The sequence below is a fragment of the Dermacentor andersoni genome, chromosome 6, assembly GCF_023375885.2.
Source record: "Dermacentor andersoni chromosome 6, qqDerAnde1_hic_scaffold, whole genome shotgun sequence".
NCBI classification, from domain to species: Eukaryota; Metazoa; Arthropoda; class Arachnida; order Ixodida; family Ixodidae; genus Dermacentor; species Dermacentor andersoni.
The window spans coordinates 15,451,053-15,467,990 of record NC_092819.1 but is presented as its reverse complement, the minus strand read 5'-3'; the positions used below and the strand labels follow the sequence as shown (position 1 = coordinate 15,467,990).

Sequence of the window (16,938 nt, the reverse complement as noted above, 5' to 3'; positions counted from 1 at the left end):
CAGCACAATGCTACCAAATTTGGCTATAGGCACTGTGGGTACGTTTGACTATTGCTACTTTTAAAGAAGCTCGTAGCGATGAGTGTTTTCCCCGATCACTATATTTTTGCCCTTTGCCTGCGCAAAAAGGAAATTTCTACTCTATGGTGGCAGTATGAAAGTAAGCTTGTTTCGTACTGAGCGTGGGGCATAAAGATAGATAAATAAATTGAGAATATTTTCTGCAAAACCAGTGCACTAAAAATTCAATTACCTGTGCACCCCGAGTCCAAGCACATAAGAAAAAGCACCGAAGCTCGGGAGTAATATATATTAATATTACGGCTAGGTACAAACTGCAAGATCCTTCTAATACGATGTGGGCGATGCGGGGCTTGTTCATTTCGTCTAAATTAGAAATGTAAATCATGCAGAGTAATGCGGGCACGCTCGCTCCGTCGTTAACCTAATCAAAAGCTCGCTGTAAACGCCAGAGGGTCTGCGCAATCAAATTATGTGCCTCGACTATGCTAAGTTTCAATTAGAAGACGCTCGAAGGCCCGAAAAGCGCAAATCTTTCGCAAAGTTGACTGCACCCAGAACGATGCAAAAACCTGCGCATTGGTAGACTTGGTTGGGTAGCGCAATTCTGCTTACGCAAGTCTAGCTTTAGCCGCAGATGAGTTTGCTTCTCTAAATTCGGAGCGCGTACAGTATCCTGGTTGGCACCATATTTAAACCGCACTCCTAAAGCTGGCCAGGCTTGTAGGCTCACAGAAAAATAACATATAAATAAGGGAGGAGTCTTTTAGCGCTCCGCTGAAAGCCCTCATTAAGCTTGTAAGGCGCTTAAATATGGGCTTGTAAAACGAACAGGCTTCGAAGCACACATGAAACAGCGCTGAACAGCTTAAAAACTGAAGTGAGTGCAGAGCCTCTTGACTAGACTCTGTCGAAAGCTGCGTCTGAACTAACCTGCTCACAACCTACAAAACTGCAGCACTGGCAAACATCTAATAAACTAAGAAGACTTTCTCGGCTTCACGGGAAAGCACTTTCGCGTTATGGCTACATACATATATGTATTAATACCTTCATCAACTGTCCATTTCCTTAAATATTAATATTTTTCTGACCGTCACGCTAATATTTAATGTACCTAGAAAGGGCCAGATTGAGTAACTAGGAGCACAAAGTTCGTGCTTAGTAGACAGGCAGCTTCAAGGAAGAAATGGAGAAATAACGCGTTCCTATAAATTGGACGCTTAAAAGCCCCTAAAATAACCTCAGTTGAGCAGCGGAGACAACTCAATTAGCGATAGAACTGGGTGCAAGGTACCGAAAATATTGCCCGGCAAACGGAGCAATAAGAAAATTTGTGCTGCGGAGGTCAAACCAAAACAATTATAGCAGGAACTTTAAAGGACGTAATAGAAAACATGATAAAAAAAACATTATCACTGCGTGGCGCTATTGTACCGTAATCAAAACACGCAGCTGTCCTTTCTGGCAATGAAACAGGAGTAGCATAAGCTAAAGAAACAGCAAATATGGAAAAAAATATCATATATAGTCATATCATAAGAAGCCAACAACCACTGACAGCAAGGACAACATAGGGAAAATTACTTGTGCTTAATAAATGAAATAATGAAACGATAGATTACTGGAAATTAAAGTGGATGAAGAAACAACTTGCCGCAGGTGGGAACCGAACCCACAACGTTCGCATTTCGCGTGCGATGCTCTACCAATTGAGCTACCGCGGCGCTGTTTCCTCATCCACTTTCTTGGGTATTTATGTGTACTTGTAGAACCCTGGGAGTGTTAGCCAGCGCCACCACTCACAGACCTTGGCGGCGGACGTGGAACGTCCTTTTTGCCGCAGGCGTCCCGAGAACGTGATCTTTTTGGGTGAAGGCAACTGGTCAATAAACCCACATATGCTACCTGAAGGCATCAATGTTGCCGGATTCGAAACCCTCGTTATGTAATAAACGAGAAGAAAGGGGGTTAACCGAGGGGCCTGATTTTTATTAGTCATATCATGAGAAGCCAACAACCACTGACAGCAAGGACAACATAGGGGAAATTACTTGTGCTTAATAAATAAACGCGAAATGCGAAGGTTGTGGGTTCGGTTCCCACCTGCGGCAAGTTGTTTTTCATCCACTTTAATTTCCAGTAATTTATCGTTTCATTATTTCATTTATTAAGCACAAGTAATATCCCCTATGTTGTCCCTGCTGTCAGTGGTTGTTGGCTTCTCATGATATGACTAATAAAAATCGGGCCCCTTGGTTAACCCCCTTTCTTCTCGTTTATATATATATATATATATATATATATATATATATATATAGATATAATCTTCTTATAATTGCAGCGCTGCCAGTTACCTGCACACATGGGGCTGCTCTATCGTGTGAACATGGCATTACATGAAATGTTATAGCCGAAACCACCTTATGCGTCTACGTTGAGTTCCCCACATGGGGCATGCGCAACAGGTGATTTCGGAATCGCCGCGTCCTCCAGGGATAAGAAAGTGACGTGAAGTGACAGTTCTAGCAGCTGAGCTTCTCACCTTTATCTATGCACGCTTGTGGATAAAGGGGAGAAATAGGGTGTTTTACCGAGCATGAAAGAAGCCCGCAAATACACGCAAAATGCTTCAGGCGGTCAGTTGCGGGCAGTTTTGAATGTATTTGCGGGCTCCTTTCACGCTGGGAAAAACACTTTTATGTAGCATGTATCGAGCAAGAGAGTTGTATCGGGAGTTTTTCATGTTGCTCTACAATTTTCTCACTGGCACTCTCCATCTAATTATAGTGTTTGAGAAGTTGATTAAATAATTAAGTCTTATGATCTAATTAGGCGGAATGAAAAAGAAATAATTTGAGTATCTACAAGCAACAGCAAGCAACATTACTTTGGTTCTCTCCCGCTACGTGGCACTGGCATATTTTTAATTTTTGGCTCAAGTTACGTGGAACACCCCGTATAGTATGCCTGTGCAAACATGTTTGCGTGGCGGTGTGATTTCTACGCAGAGCCGCTGCAGTTTTTCTTTCTTTTGTAGAGAGCAGGAGACACATCGCCACCGTCGACGATGACTGCTCACGTGTTCAAGTAAGAGAACAACCCATAAAACCTATGTGCAACATTGTCAGCGTAACAGGTACGAGCAACATGGCGTTAGCATGCTTGCCAGTGCCCTCTTTTTCACAGCGCTTCGTTCCATTCCACTAGGCTCTGACCTAACTGCTATGAAATGCGAACTCACCGAGACAGAAAGTCGGCTTGTTTGGTAATAAACGGAAACAAATACAATCAAATTTCAGTCAATCAAATACAATCAAAGCTGTCCGTCCGTTGTCAAGATGACTTACTCTTCCGCTTCCTTCTGGACATCGAACTCGTCGAAAGTGAGCTCGACGATGTCGCTCGGCTCACCCACAAACGTGTACAACAGGCAGTTGGTGTTCTTCTCGTAGGGAGTCGGCCAGTTCGGGGAGGTGAAGATGCCGTGCTCCTTTCCGTACATGCTGTCGAACAGTACGCAGCTACAACCTGCAGAAAGGCAAGGAAATGTGAGTACCAAACACAATTACACGGGTTCTTTTTTCGTTTCGTGTGCAATACAGCTATGCAGTAATGAGAATGTGCTGTTTCGGATAACCTTGTGATTTTTACACGTTGTAGGAAAGTTCTGTATCAAACCGGATTAACAAATCCTTCATAGATGGACGTCGATGTGACAACTGATACATTAAAGACAGCGAAGATACATAGGTAATGGTTCACACCATTCGGTTGTAGTAGGGTCAGTTTGCTGGCTCACGGCATCGCCCTAATGCAGCAGCAACACTGCGTTGCAGCGCCAAACCGGCAGCTTTCACGGCCGCCACTGTCCGAGGTGAAACTCCACCGTGATACTCCACCGGTTGCCTATGCCGTTGCCTATACCGAGGTGAACGCACCACTCAGCTATGCCGAGGCTCTCGCACAGTCACTATCTCAGACCCTTGCGTCATTTCCATCAGCTGTGCCACTGTACCGAGCCCCTCTACCGATATCTAAAGCGAGCAAAAGACACGACACGAGCTCAGCACGAAGCATTGGCGGTGTATTTCAACCATAGAAGCTCAGGCAATCTCTTGCTCGCGCTTCCCTGGAGACCAGTGATATGGTTGCTGCGCCGAGCATTCCTCTTCACTACAGCAGTATGAAATGAACTTTCATCGAATTAATAGCAACACAGCAGAATACGATTTCCCGAGACCCGCACTCACTTGTAAGTAGAAAGTCGGGCGCAGTGCAATTGTTCTAAGCACATTGAAATGATAAAAGTTGTTCAGTTTTGCCTTGTACGATGGCTTTCTCTCATAAGTACCCTTACTACACCAAAAGAAGCTTTACAGGAGAAATAGGTCTCGAACACCTCGCTTTTTATTAAGGAAGTGCATGGTAATTGCTTGATCCTCGGGCTTCCTTTTGCATAGGCATCACAACATGATAAAGTTAATAGTTCCGAAGACGGTGAAGAAAGATCTGTGCTCTGACCTCTCTTCCGCCTAAAATGTTAAGTTCCCCCCATTCTGTGTTCAGAGGTTTCATCTTGCGATTGCTTATTAGGAAAGGGAAGGCCTGATTTATACTCAAGGACCCACGTTCTCTTTGTTTTCGTACGTGGCACTAAATACCTTTGCCAGAATTACTAGTATGGTGGTTTTCAATTGAAATGGCGTTTGCTGACACTTGTGTTGTCATTGTTGCTTGAGCCAGCTGAATAAAAGACCACGGCTTAGTCCTTTAAGAGCTTTAAGTGGCGTTGTAGAACGGAGAAGACATGGTACAAAAGACAAAATAAAATAAATATAAGATGAACACCAAAAGAAAGTAAATGCAACCAGAAGGCTATCTACCACTAACCTAGTCTTGAGGCAGGGCGTGTTCATTTTTCTGGAAGTGCGCAGTTTGGGAGATCTGCGGAAATTATGGGCGTGTAAGGTTATAATACGAAATTCCTTATTAAAAAGAAATAAAAAAAAAGCCAAGGTGGCGAGGCTTACACCCACCCACCAAGAGGCATGTGTGCAGCGTGTTTCGAGCCATAGTTTGCCTACTCCTGATATAAAAGCGATTACTGCAGTTCATTCCCATATTTACGTTAGCCTAATCTAATAAGTGTGTTCAGGCTTAGGCGGCAGAAAATGGTGCTTATTAAGCGCGGAGTGGTTTACCTGACTCTACTGGCGATAGATTAGCGCAGCGTCGGTCCCCTCCCCGTGTTGCAGTAACCGGCACTAATTGATAACCAGGAGCCGTCTACCTAAGCATAATGGAGCTGTTGAACAGAGGTGGTGGCACACGAGCCAGCCTGCCCTGCTGCCATCTCGCTTCGATGGTAATAGAGAGGTCGCCCAACGTAAATGATGGCTGTAAAAAGTTAGCGCCGTATCGAGTAAAGGCGATCGAGGCGAGCTAAGAGAAAGCGAAGCTGTCCACTTCCCGTGCCTTGGCATTAAATCGCATACACGTCACAAATGTAGCTCGAAAACTTCACCTGTACGTGGCAGCCGTTTATTAGTTTCTAAATCATTGTAATTACTACCCTGCCAAAAGGTGGTCTCGAAAACAGTCCCGTACATGTACGGAACAAATTATAGGTTGGAAGTAGCTGCCGACGCATTCGTGGTTCCAGGGAAAGAAGAAAGAAAATGAGAGAAAATGAAGACTTGCCAGTATGGCCGCAACCGATGCGATGGATGTAACCAATAGTGAAAAAGCTGCACTAGCGAGCACTTGCCTCACATTGGCGCACGTATAAACACACACGTGCAGACACTTTTCGTGCTTCATTTTGTAAATCGTATTTATCGTACCCCTTATAAGGAATACAAAAAACCTTCCAATCGTTTCACTTGGTAGTCAGACAGCGTCCTGACTATGCCCGTTCTTGTGTTCTATGTTTAGGGCTCTTTGTTCTTTGTTTAATGCACCTAGTCCCATTACAGTAGATACACAATCAAGCATACACACGCAAGCGCGCACGCACACACACACGCACGTACACATACACACGCACACGCCAACAAATAGTGAAACATACAAAAACAATTTAGCTCCGATGTCTTGAACCTTTCTTTTTCTTCGCTTAAAGATGTCTGTTAGTGCTTGCATCTTAAGTAAGGGATTTACAGGGAACACATACGTTGCTATTGTCTAAGGAGCTTTAATGCTCATCTGCCAACACAGATGTCTACAAAGGCAAAAACGTACAAAGATCTATGAAATACACAGGCTTCTGTACCAGTATAGCCTACGCATCATCGAAACTATTTGCCGCATTTTAAAAGCTCATCAGGCACAGTAATGATGCCAAATATCCCTGAAATTGCTCCGCATGAGTGGTTTACGTGATTGGTCATAATTAACGCGGCAATAGGAAGCCTAACCAGGCAAGATGTTATGCAGTCCGTATATTATATGAATGGCATCATATTAATACATTATTAAACAGCAATCTAGTGCATAATGTAACATTATACTTCAAAATAAATCTCAATGCCGAAGACGCCATTAGAACTTTTCATGTGCCAAACATTTAATATATGACCATGAATATATTAAACATGATAAAAGTAAGCAAGTGAGGTTTAGCAACTTTAATGCGAACTTTTAGAAGGACTGGCACGAGTCATTACAATAAAGTATGCAATTTGGTTAAAGTAAAATACGGTGATACTTTACACGGCTGGAGGATGATTCACATGTTTGCAGGGAAGGTACTTCTAGGAAAGGTACTTCTAGGTCATAAGACAATTGCACTGTTCAGAAATGGGAACATATTCATCACGAGCCGTGTCTTTCATGCAAATGAGATTCAATGAACTTTAGTAATCCACTTTTAGATTCTTGATCAATGATTCCTTTTACTTTAACCTAAATAACATATAGCTAAAAATATAACCTTTAAGAAACTTCTGTAGACTAACGCTATTAGGTGTTGGTCGTAAATTTTCTTATTTTATTGATCCTTCAGAATTCAAGCGAAGTTCAATGAAACTACGAAGTTCAAGGAGTGCAGTAAATCTTCATTACATTCAAGAAATAGCTAATGTAGTATGTTTATGTAGTAAGTCAATTCGACATTTCGGCCATTTTCACAGTGAACTGCTCATTAACGATGCATTCTAGTGAGTCCTGGGGAAGCACGCATTCCATGAAGTGTTTAAAGATGTCATAACCTTGTCGAAGTGAGTAAACATGGATGATTTCGTTTAAAACTAAATCAAGTACGGTGTTCTGGGTGCCAAAATGACAATATGATTATGAGGCAGGTCATCGTGGAGGACTTCGGACTAGTTTTGATCCCTCGGTGTTCTTTAAGGTGCACCTAAATCTAAGTGCACGAGCATTTTTGCATTTTGCTCCTATCAGCCCGTATTCGTGTGCTCAGCGGCGCAACGCCATAGCAACCAGCCTTTGTCGGCTTCGTGTGAATAATTTTTGCAGAAGCTCGCACCGTAAATCAGAGCGAGAACTTACTGTGTTCATTTTTCGAAAGCCCATACGTTCTTTTACATTCGCATTCGTTCTTCCAGTGTAGGACAGCATGCGAAAAACGTACCACCAAAGAGAAAATTTGAATCTGTTCAAGTATACTCAGTAAAGTCACTTAAGTGCAATATTTAAGATCTACCCTCAATGAAAACAGTAATTTGGGACTTGAACCTTTGAAACATTGTTCCCGCTGTAAGCAATGGTTTCTTCGTCAGAGTGAAATATACAAGTATGAAATCACGACGATATAAATTTGCTCGTACTGCGTCGCCCTACACGAAATGTTTATAAAAAGTTTATAGGGCACATACGGCCTATAGAGTCACCTGATATACAATATGCGGTTCCGAAAAATCTATAATGGCACACAAGTTGTAGTTGTGGCCATTACCTCACAAAAATTGTGAAATAATAGATCCGGCTGGTGTTAATGGCGTTAGAAATGCTTTATATAAAGCCAGCTCGCGTAGCACATACAGTTAACAATAGGTATATGGTTGTAACAGTCTTTCAAATCTCGTGTATGCGTTGTGTGCGGGTTCATTTCTATTTGTAGCTTTCTGTATTTTGCTTATTTTAACGTGAGCTTTTCGTATTCGTTTATATCCTTAAGCACAAGAGTAGCCGTCTCTGCTATACATTGATCAAGATACCCTTCAGAATTTAATATCCATAAAAAGAAAAGTGTTAAGTTACATGCATAGAAGAAAAAAAAGATGCAGTAACTTTCAGCGGTCACCAGTGGTGTTGGTCGCCTATAGATATAGAAGTTGTTCTGATAGAAAAAATAATTATTTCAACGGAACGCTTTTGCCTTTACGACTGTGAAATTTCTACATTTATGCCGACACGTTTGCTTACCTGGATTCACTGCATCGGTGACCAATAGAATGGAAATATGCACTGTTATGAGCACCAGGAACAATGCAGCCATCTGCAAGGGAAAAAGAAAGCAAGAAAATATAAGAAAATGAGGGCATAAAAATTAGAGTTTATAAAAAAATATAGTTGGTGTTAGAATGCCTCCTTCGTATTCGAAGACTGCAACTTCTCGGTGCCAGCATACTGCGCTGCTGGGCGGGAAGATGAGCACAGTAAATTTCTAGATAGCAGGACGATGTGCAAGGACTCGTTCTCAAAGATTGTACCGGCAAATGAAGATGTTTAAGAGTTTTGAATCTGGGGAGCCCTACGTTTGTGCAAGATAAAAAAGGATAAGGTCATCGCCCTGCCAGGCTCATTCGAAAATACAGTTGTAGCCACTCAGGTGGTCTAGCCCGCAAGGATGAGGTTGTAGTGTAGCAGCTCGGCATTGAGGCGGTTGGAAGTGCCGGCTTGCACATTTGTCGACCATCGGATGAAACCTGTTCGTACTAATTGGCTCCTACGTCTAGCACGGCCATTGAGCATGCGTTGTGGCTGCTTTCTGGCTTTAAACGGGTTCGTCATTGACACGTGCAAGCAGCGGGCTTCGCTTCCGCCGGTCGCCTAAAGCGCGATATGTCACATCACCACACCCTGGGCATGCTCACAGGAGGTACATTTCGTTGAATATTCTGGGTGAGAATTTTTAGCCTTTCTGGAATTTTAAAAGTTCACCTGCAGCAGGTAAAATAATTCTTGTTCTTTAGCTGGCTTATGACAGACATCGATATCACGAGAAATCGAAACGCGTATTCACGGAATTAACGGAAATGCATTAATTAACTTCCTAATTAGTTACTTCAAGGCACATATTGCAATTTACGAATTTTAGGCGGTGAGCTTTCATGGCGTATCCTCTTGAAATGAATCAACAGAATGACACCGGTTTAGTAATATTATTTCCTAAAGTGTGGGAATAAATTCTAGTTACTTTCGTGCTTCAATTCATGAAAAAGTGTTTTGTTAGAAAAAAAGTAAGTAGAACGCTAGTGCATTTTTACAGCAAGTTTGATGGTGCATATCTCCAAAGTGTGTAATTCTGGAAATCTATTTCAAGTGCATACATCTTGCAAATTCACCGACTACAATTAAGAATATGCAATATGCGCCGTAAAGTAATTATTTATGAAGTTAATTAGCAAAAACAAAAAATATATTATGGGGTTTTACGTGCCAAAATCACCATCTGATTATGAGGCACGCCGTAGTGGGGGACTCCTGATTAATTTAGACCACCTGGGATTTTTTAACGTGCACCTAAATCTAAGTTGATGGGTGTTTTTCTATTTAGCCCCAGCAACTACTGCGGGTAAGTTAGTAATAATTTTTAAATTATTTGAATCTGTTTCGATTCCTCGTGCAGGTAATGTCCGCTTCTCTGAACAATCCAGATCAAGGACTAGAATTATGTTATCTGCAACAGGGTAGTTTGAAAAATTTTACAAAACTTAAAAATTATCAATTCGTAGCAAGAACAAGAGACTTGAATGCATAGCGGTATACCCTGGTAAGCTTAGCAGTTGGTCTGATACAGCCTGCCGTTTACGACGCTGTCTCTACATAACACCTCTGGATCACAAGCAATAACGAAAATAACGACATATAGAACGTGTTGCCATGTGTATTAATATACATTTAATTACACGTGCGCTGAAAAAAATTGCTGGGTCTCCCGTTATCGACAGCAGATGTAAGCATGAAATGACAACCCCCAAGGCTGATTGGTGGGAAGATGATACTAGCCACAATCTTAAAATGGGTGTAGTGCACGATCGCAACGGCCCACCGCACCACACCACCCCGCACTCCCCCATACTATGCACTGGCCCATATGAACGCCGTCCAGCTAGAAGAAAAAAACCGACTAAAGGCCGCATGACAGGCAGCGAAAGACGGCAGAGAGACAGAGTTCACTACCCAGCTAGAAAAATAACGAATTGAATTCTGGAGCTTTACGCGGCAAAACAACGATTTGATTATGAGGCAGGCCGTAGTGGGGGACTCCGGATTAATTTTGACCACTAGGGGATCTTCAACGTGCCCGCAATGCATGCGGCACGGGCGTTTTCCCATTTCGCCCCCACCGAAATGCGCCCGCCGCGGCCGGGATTTGATCCGGCGAGTTCGGGCTCATAGCGCCACACCATAACCGCTAAACCACCGCGGCGGGCATAAGCGAGGCGCCACGCAGCGTGGCGTCCTTTCTCGAGGCGACGCAGAACCCGCGCCGCGGAACTCATGGGCCGCTGGTATTCAGCGGTCAACGCCACGAGATGACAGTGAAATGTATGGTGCCCTGTATCTGCTTTTTGAACGTCGCTATTGGCAATGACAAATGAACCTTCAGCGCACTAGAAGTTATAGCCTGAGTGATATTGGGAACAAACATTACGAAGAACTCGGAAGCGATATTTTTTTAAGCTTGTTTGGGCAGTAGCTAGGCTATGCAATTCGGTCCTGTAGAAAAGGTTGGGAGCCAGGGACCACATTTTTTAATGGTTTGACTGATTACTCGATTGATCTCGTTTTCCTTTCGCAACTTGCCCGGATGTTCTCGTTTGAGTGCCCTGATAAAGGCTCTGTCTTTTGGCTCAAGGTCACTTGAAGGTCACCGATGACGGGGGCTAGAAACATTTGATGCTTACAAGGCTAATATAAGTGATGGAAGTAAGAAAAGAAAGGTGCTGGAACATAAATGCCTGGATTTATGGTGGTGGCCTCAGTATACCGTTATGCGTCTGTGCTCGCACTCGTAAAACGCTCTTGTGCTACAATTATTCGTAAGATGATATCCCAGCGAGTCCTAATGATTTCTTGTTATTTCTTGAATTACTTGTTATTATTTGTGACGTCCTTTTTTTTCATGCGCCAGACAAAACTCTGCCGGCTTCAAGGGAGGAGGGAAAGAGATAAGTAGAAGGCAGGGAGGTTAACCAGAATAACGTCCGGTTGGCTACCCTACACCGGGGGAATGGGAAAGGGGAAACAAAGATAACAGGGAGAGAGAGGGGAGGGAAGGAAAGAAGGAAATTGCGGTGAATTCGCTGACGTGTGTGGTCCAACAGAAATTGCATGTAAAGTCACAGATGGTCGCACAAGCCCCTCGTCCTTAAGAAGCACAAAAGCGCCTGTAGACTGAACTTTAGAAGAATCGGGAGGGAAGCCACTTTCTTTCACTGACTTTTCACATTTTCTTAGCCACTTTCCAGTCATCCGGTCTTTCTGTTTCTTATCTACTTCCACGCTGCTACAAGAGCAAAAGGTGCTTGAACCTCGCCTGGGACATTATGAAAGGGTCGTGTTTACGATGCCATGGAGGCTGAACCAATTACAAATGCACCTAACGCTTTCTCATTGAGTTATAATATAAGTCTAGGTTATCCATTTCTGTTTCTTTTTCGGACGCACGGGGTGTTAGTGCAGCGTTCTAACCACTGAAGTTACAACGGTGCTTTCATGGGACCTGCAGACTCTTTTTCACTTCCCATCATATTAAACACTCCGGAGGCTTTAACAAATCCAAACAATTTGAAAACATTGGGATGGATGCGCATTTAACGTTTCACAAAGGAGCAAAGATGAGGTGATTTTAAAAAGACGCGCGGCCTTCTTGTTTGTTTTTTTCTAAATGAGTTTTGTATTTGTTAAGCCGGTATACACGATTGCACTGACGGCAAAAGCGGTCTTAAACTTTTCCGCAAAGGTGGGCGCTATACCGAGAGTAATGCTGGGTCAGGTAACTCGGATGTTAATCTAAAGGAACCACTGAAAAAAAAAGAAAGAAGGAAAGAGAAGGAATGGATCGTTTCGCGAAAAGTTCATTTCATCGGCAATACAACGCTGGTCGCGCACTGCTTTCGCCTTCCTCAATGAGGAAGAAAGAATAAAAGCACGGCGACGTAAAGGAAAAAGTGCGCACGATTCCTGTGGGTACGATCGTGCGAATTCAGCAGTTCCCCTGACGTATGGATGCTCAGTCGGCGGCTCCATTTTTCAAATCCCGCATAAGCGGCTGAATCAGGCACGACCAGAGAACGCAGGCGGGTGTGGTGTCGAACGGAAGGAATTTCGATTCGCCCTTACCGTAAACCCAAAAAGGGAAAGAAGTAAGCCAGAAAGAAAAATTGAGTGATGCGTGAACAAAAACGGCATTGAGCGCCATTAAATCACGTCTGCGAGGCTAGAATTAAACCAGCATAACCCCCTTCACTGGCACGGGTGGCAAAGTGAGAAGCGCGGTTGTTTGCCGTTCATGACTGGAATCCCCTTGAAGTTCGCGCACTCTCTCATTTCAGTTCTTTTTTTTTTTCAAAAATAACATCTTTATGCTTTTTTGTGATCCTTGGGGTGGGAGAGAAAAAATAAGCTCAGCGGATGGACGCCGGTAGGAAACCGCTCACGCGCTCAATTTGCGAGAACGCCCGTTGTGCTGCCTTCTTTTTATTTCCTCCTTTTTTCCTTCCAAGAATTGCCGGCAGGCGACAGAAATGATACGATCACATATTTCCGCTGCTTTCGCGAGCGTTTGCTGTCAGTGGGACGAAAATTCTGACTATAGTCGTTTGCCGTGTGTGAAAGATTTGGTATCCCAAAGGAGGAAAAAATAAAATAGAAAAGAAACAAATTGCACCTGACGATGTCTACTGAAGGCGCTCGTTGATAGACTTCATTGAGCGACCTTCTCTGTCTCTCTGAAATACGCGCAACACCTGTAAGTGAAGCGCACTAATTAAGATTATCTCTTTACTGAATCTCATAGCAGTTTGTTACTTTCCTGTCTACTGTGAGCAACGAAAGTATTGCAGTGTAAAAGGTGGAATCGATATGTAGAATAGAAATAATCAAATCGTAATATAATTATTGGTATTGTGAACGAGACTGAATTCACACACAAACTTGAAACTTACTCAATAAAAGCTTGCTTCCCTACTGATGGATCTGATGTACCGAAAAAATCGAGTTGCCAAATGCAATTCAGGGAAAAATTGAGATTATGGGAGTCATGATATTATGGGGTAGTAGGACGTAAAAGAAAGTGGAGCAAGTCCTAGGGCAGAAAAGAGTCTCAATATACATAGGCATGATACGTTTGCTACTAAAGAAAGACAAAAATCGCGGAAGAGATACAAAAAATACCAATTAGGCCAAGTTCACGTTCCTCTGAAACATATATAGAGTCCTTCGTTGGCGGTTTTCATATACATAAATATACATATCTTTTTTTTTTTAATTTGGGGAGTAAACATTGGGTGTTACTTTTTCGAAAAGAAAACTAGGGAGAAATCATTGGTTTTATTGTCTGCCAGACCAAAATTCATAATTTTCCTGGTAACTATTACGAACAATTAACACAGGTAATCTCCTTTTGGACGCCAACTTTCTATTTAGGCAAGCGAAATCACTCTTGAGAAAGAGATACGAACTTTAATGATATGCCGGAGATGTCAACCAGGCTGATCGCCTGACATGCTACTCTAGGTGCTCGGGCTTAATTATGATATACGGAGTGGTCAGATAAACCCATAAATAGCACATACAGTCACAAACACCCACCCCTGGTACACAAAGCCATATTTTCAGTGTTTAGTTTAGGCTTCTGGCCCGCAAGAACATCAGCAGCACTTTCGTGGGCGCAAATCATGAGCAAATAGTGTGACGAACTCATCTATACAAACTCTCGTTTGCAGGCATTATTAATAAACTTAAAAGAAAACACTATAGTAAAACATGGAGGCACATTTCATAATCTCTGCTTTGTTGTTAGCGCTTTTTAGAGCGCATCTCTAAGGCGTAAGTTCCTGGGGCGAGCGCCGGCGTCCTAACTCGTGAACGAGTCCAGTGAAAGATGAGAATGAATGCAGAGCGCAGTGGGGGATGAAGAAAGCGGCTAGAGCAAAGAGAGCGCGAGGAGGAAAGCGGAGAAGGAGGGTATGGCGAAAGCGTGAGAAGAAAATAGTGCGGCGACGATGGCTACAAGATGGCGCCAGGGCAGCGCGTGTCATGGGGGAGATCTCTCGGCAGCGACTGCTGTGAATCGCGCCCACACGTCGCCTACGCGGTGGCTCGAGTGATCTCCAAATTAGCGAGGTTGCGCTACACTTCGCTCCGTTTGCAACGTGCCGCAAGAGACAGATTGTTCGCACCAGCTATTATATCGCGAAAGGAAAACACGTATAGAGCTGCGCTCAAACTTCGGATTAGGGAGTATCGTAATCGTCGGTGAATTTTTTAACGACGAAAAAAAGGACTAATAGTAGTGCACATGAGTCTTCGCAAGAAATGTGAAGCTTTTACTTATCTTACTAGCCCTTGTTTACGTACATTACCAAATGCGCTGGGAGCATCCTTGTTTCTATCTTTGAGCAGGCCCTTTGTCCTTGTTTGTTATCGTCGTGTTTTACTGGTTCACATATCAGCCAATGTGACTGGCATTCTGCTACTGAGCATGAGGGCGCGGGTTTCGATTCTTAAAGTAGAACAGTTGTAGTCGTTCTTTAAGCGGACCTGTAACACAGAGCTCCCGATTTCGTGCTCTCGCTGTAGCTCGGGACACGTGTGAGATAATCGTCGCAAATGAATTTTGTGAGCTTATTTCTAAACCTGCTTTTTCATCGCAATGTGCAGAATTTCATATTTCAGTAGTGTTAGCTAAGCAGAAAATTACTGCTTGCTACTGGGCCCAACATCCTCAATTAGATCATACTTTCACATTAAGCGAGCTTCAATCTGCAATCGCATCATGTCGCCAAAAGTCCGCTGCTGGGCCGGACGGCATTACGTACAATATGCCAAGAAACCTCAGACCGACAGGTACAAATGCTCTCTTAGATATCTATAATAAGTTATGGATAGAAGAAACTGTACCCGTCTCTTGGACAGTCGCTCGAATCATATCAATTTTAAAACCGGTAGGACGCCCTTGTGCCTTGAATCCTTCCGCCCAGTAAGCTTGACAAGTTGTTTATGCGAAGTAATGGAGAAAATGATTGACGCGCGACTTCAATGGTGGTGTAATGAAACGGATGTGTTGTCCAACTACTTAGTAGGTTTTTGGAAACATAGATGCACAATGGATGCAATATTAGATATAGTAACCTGTGTGGAACATGAGCGTGCACGTGGAAACATGACGATAGCAGTATTTCTAGACATCAAGAGGGCATTAGACACTGTTAGTCCCGTTCATGTTCTGTTAAGTATGCTGGAACTTGGACTGTATGGCAGGTCCTTGCGATGGGTTTCTGAATTTTTATCAGGTCGCAAAATATTTGTTCAGACGGGTGAAGGAAAGAGTGCTGAACATGTTGTCAAACAGGGAGTACCCAGGGAAGCGTACTCAGCCCCTTTCTTTTTAACTGCGTCATGGCTTATTTGGCAAGAAGACTGCCATCACAGTTAAAGTTTTCATTGTATGCGGATGATGTGTGTATTTGGACATTTGGGTCTAATGCTCAACTACTTCAGATGGCATTGCAAGACGGCATAAATATCATTAACAAAATTTTTGAGACAGAGAGGAATGGTTCTATCACGCTCAAAAACAGCTGTATCGCCCTTTACTCGAAGGCAGTTAAACAATTTCACCCTTAATCTGGAAGGACACCCTCTAATGATTGTCACACAACATCGATTTCTTGGCATAATACTTGATAGGCAGCTATCGTGGACACCCGACATAAAGAAACTCGAAAACGAGGTCAGTGCCATAGTGACTGTACTTCGCAGACTTGCAGGCACATCATGGGTCGGATCAGTATCGTCCATGCTGACTGTTCACAATGCCTTAATACGACAAAAGATTGCGTATTCCGCGCCTATCTTACACGGACTTTCTCACACGTCAGAAGAGCGACTTCAAAGACTTTTAGCTAGAGGACTACGCATATTTCTAGGAGTTTTACGAGCGACATCTAGCTCTCTTGTAATAGCTGAGGCTCGCCAAACACCATTTCCAGTTATGCGAACTACAGAAACATTATTTTCGTCTTCAAACACAGCATAAAAGTCCCCCATTGGCTCTAGACATAATGAAACGAGATAAAAGTTATGTTCATATAGAAATTCGAGGAAATCTTCACATATTGCCAAGAAATGAATTTTGGAACTCGGACGTCGAATATCCTCCATGGCTGCTTACACTTCCAAAAAGCGAATTGTCAGTAGACGGGATATTCAGAAAAAGAGACATGTTAATTCAAGCTGCTCAACAGCTAGCAATTTGCCAGATATATATGCGGTATTCAGGATACACACAAGTCTATACAGATGGCTCGAGTACATCAACCTCTTCAACTTGATCATTCATTATACCGTACCTCAACAAACAAGAATCATTTAAGTTACCTCGTGCGACTTCGTCCACAACGGCTGAACTGTTCGCAATCCTATGTGCGATCAAATTTATATTTTCAGTAAGAGATGCGCAAAAATGGGTCATTTTCAGCGATTCACAGGCGGCTCTAACAT

At 43.1% G+C, this 16,938-nt stretch overlaps 1 protein-coding gene and 1 long non-coding RNA gene across 3 annotated transcripts in view; one reads left to right on the top strand and one right to left on the bottom strand.

Moving 5' to 3' along the window:
- Positions 1 to 16,938, top strand: part of LOC140218935 (uncharacterized) — a 451,043-nt gene that overhangs the window by 311,958 nt on the left and 122,147 nt on the right. For both annotated transcript variants that reach the window (XR_011895092.1, XR_011895093.1), the window contains one exon: positions 3,477 to 3,572. This is a non-coding gene — a long non-coding RNA (uncharacterized lncRNA). The remainder of the gene's footprint in view (positions 1 to 3,476; positions 3,573 to 16,938) is intronic.
- The window catches only part of LOC126521247 (suppressor of lurcher protein 1-like), a 170,764-nt gene that overhangs the window by 102,190 nt on the left and 51,636 nt on the right, over positions 1 to 16,938 (bottom strand). Inside the window, exons 3-4 of the mRNA XM_050169893.2 lie at positions 8,410 to 8,482; positions 3,372 to 3,552 (exon numbers count right to left, since the gene is read on the bottom strand). Of these exons, the coding sequence (XP_050025850.1) occupies positions 3,372 to 3,552; positions 8,410 to 8,482 (254 nt within the window). The remainder of the gene's footprint in view (positions 1 to 3,371; positions 3,553 to 8,409; positions 8,483 to 16,938) is intronic.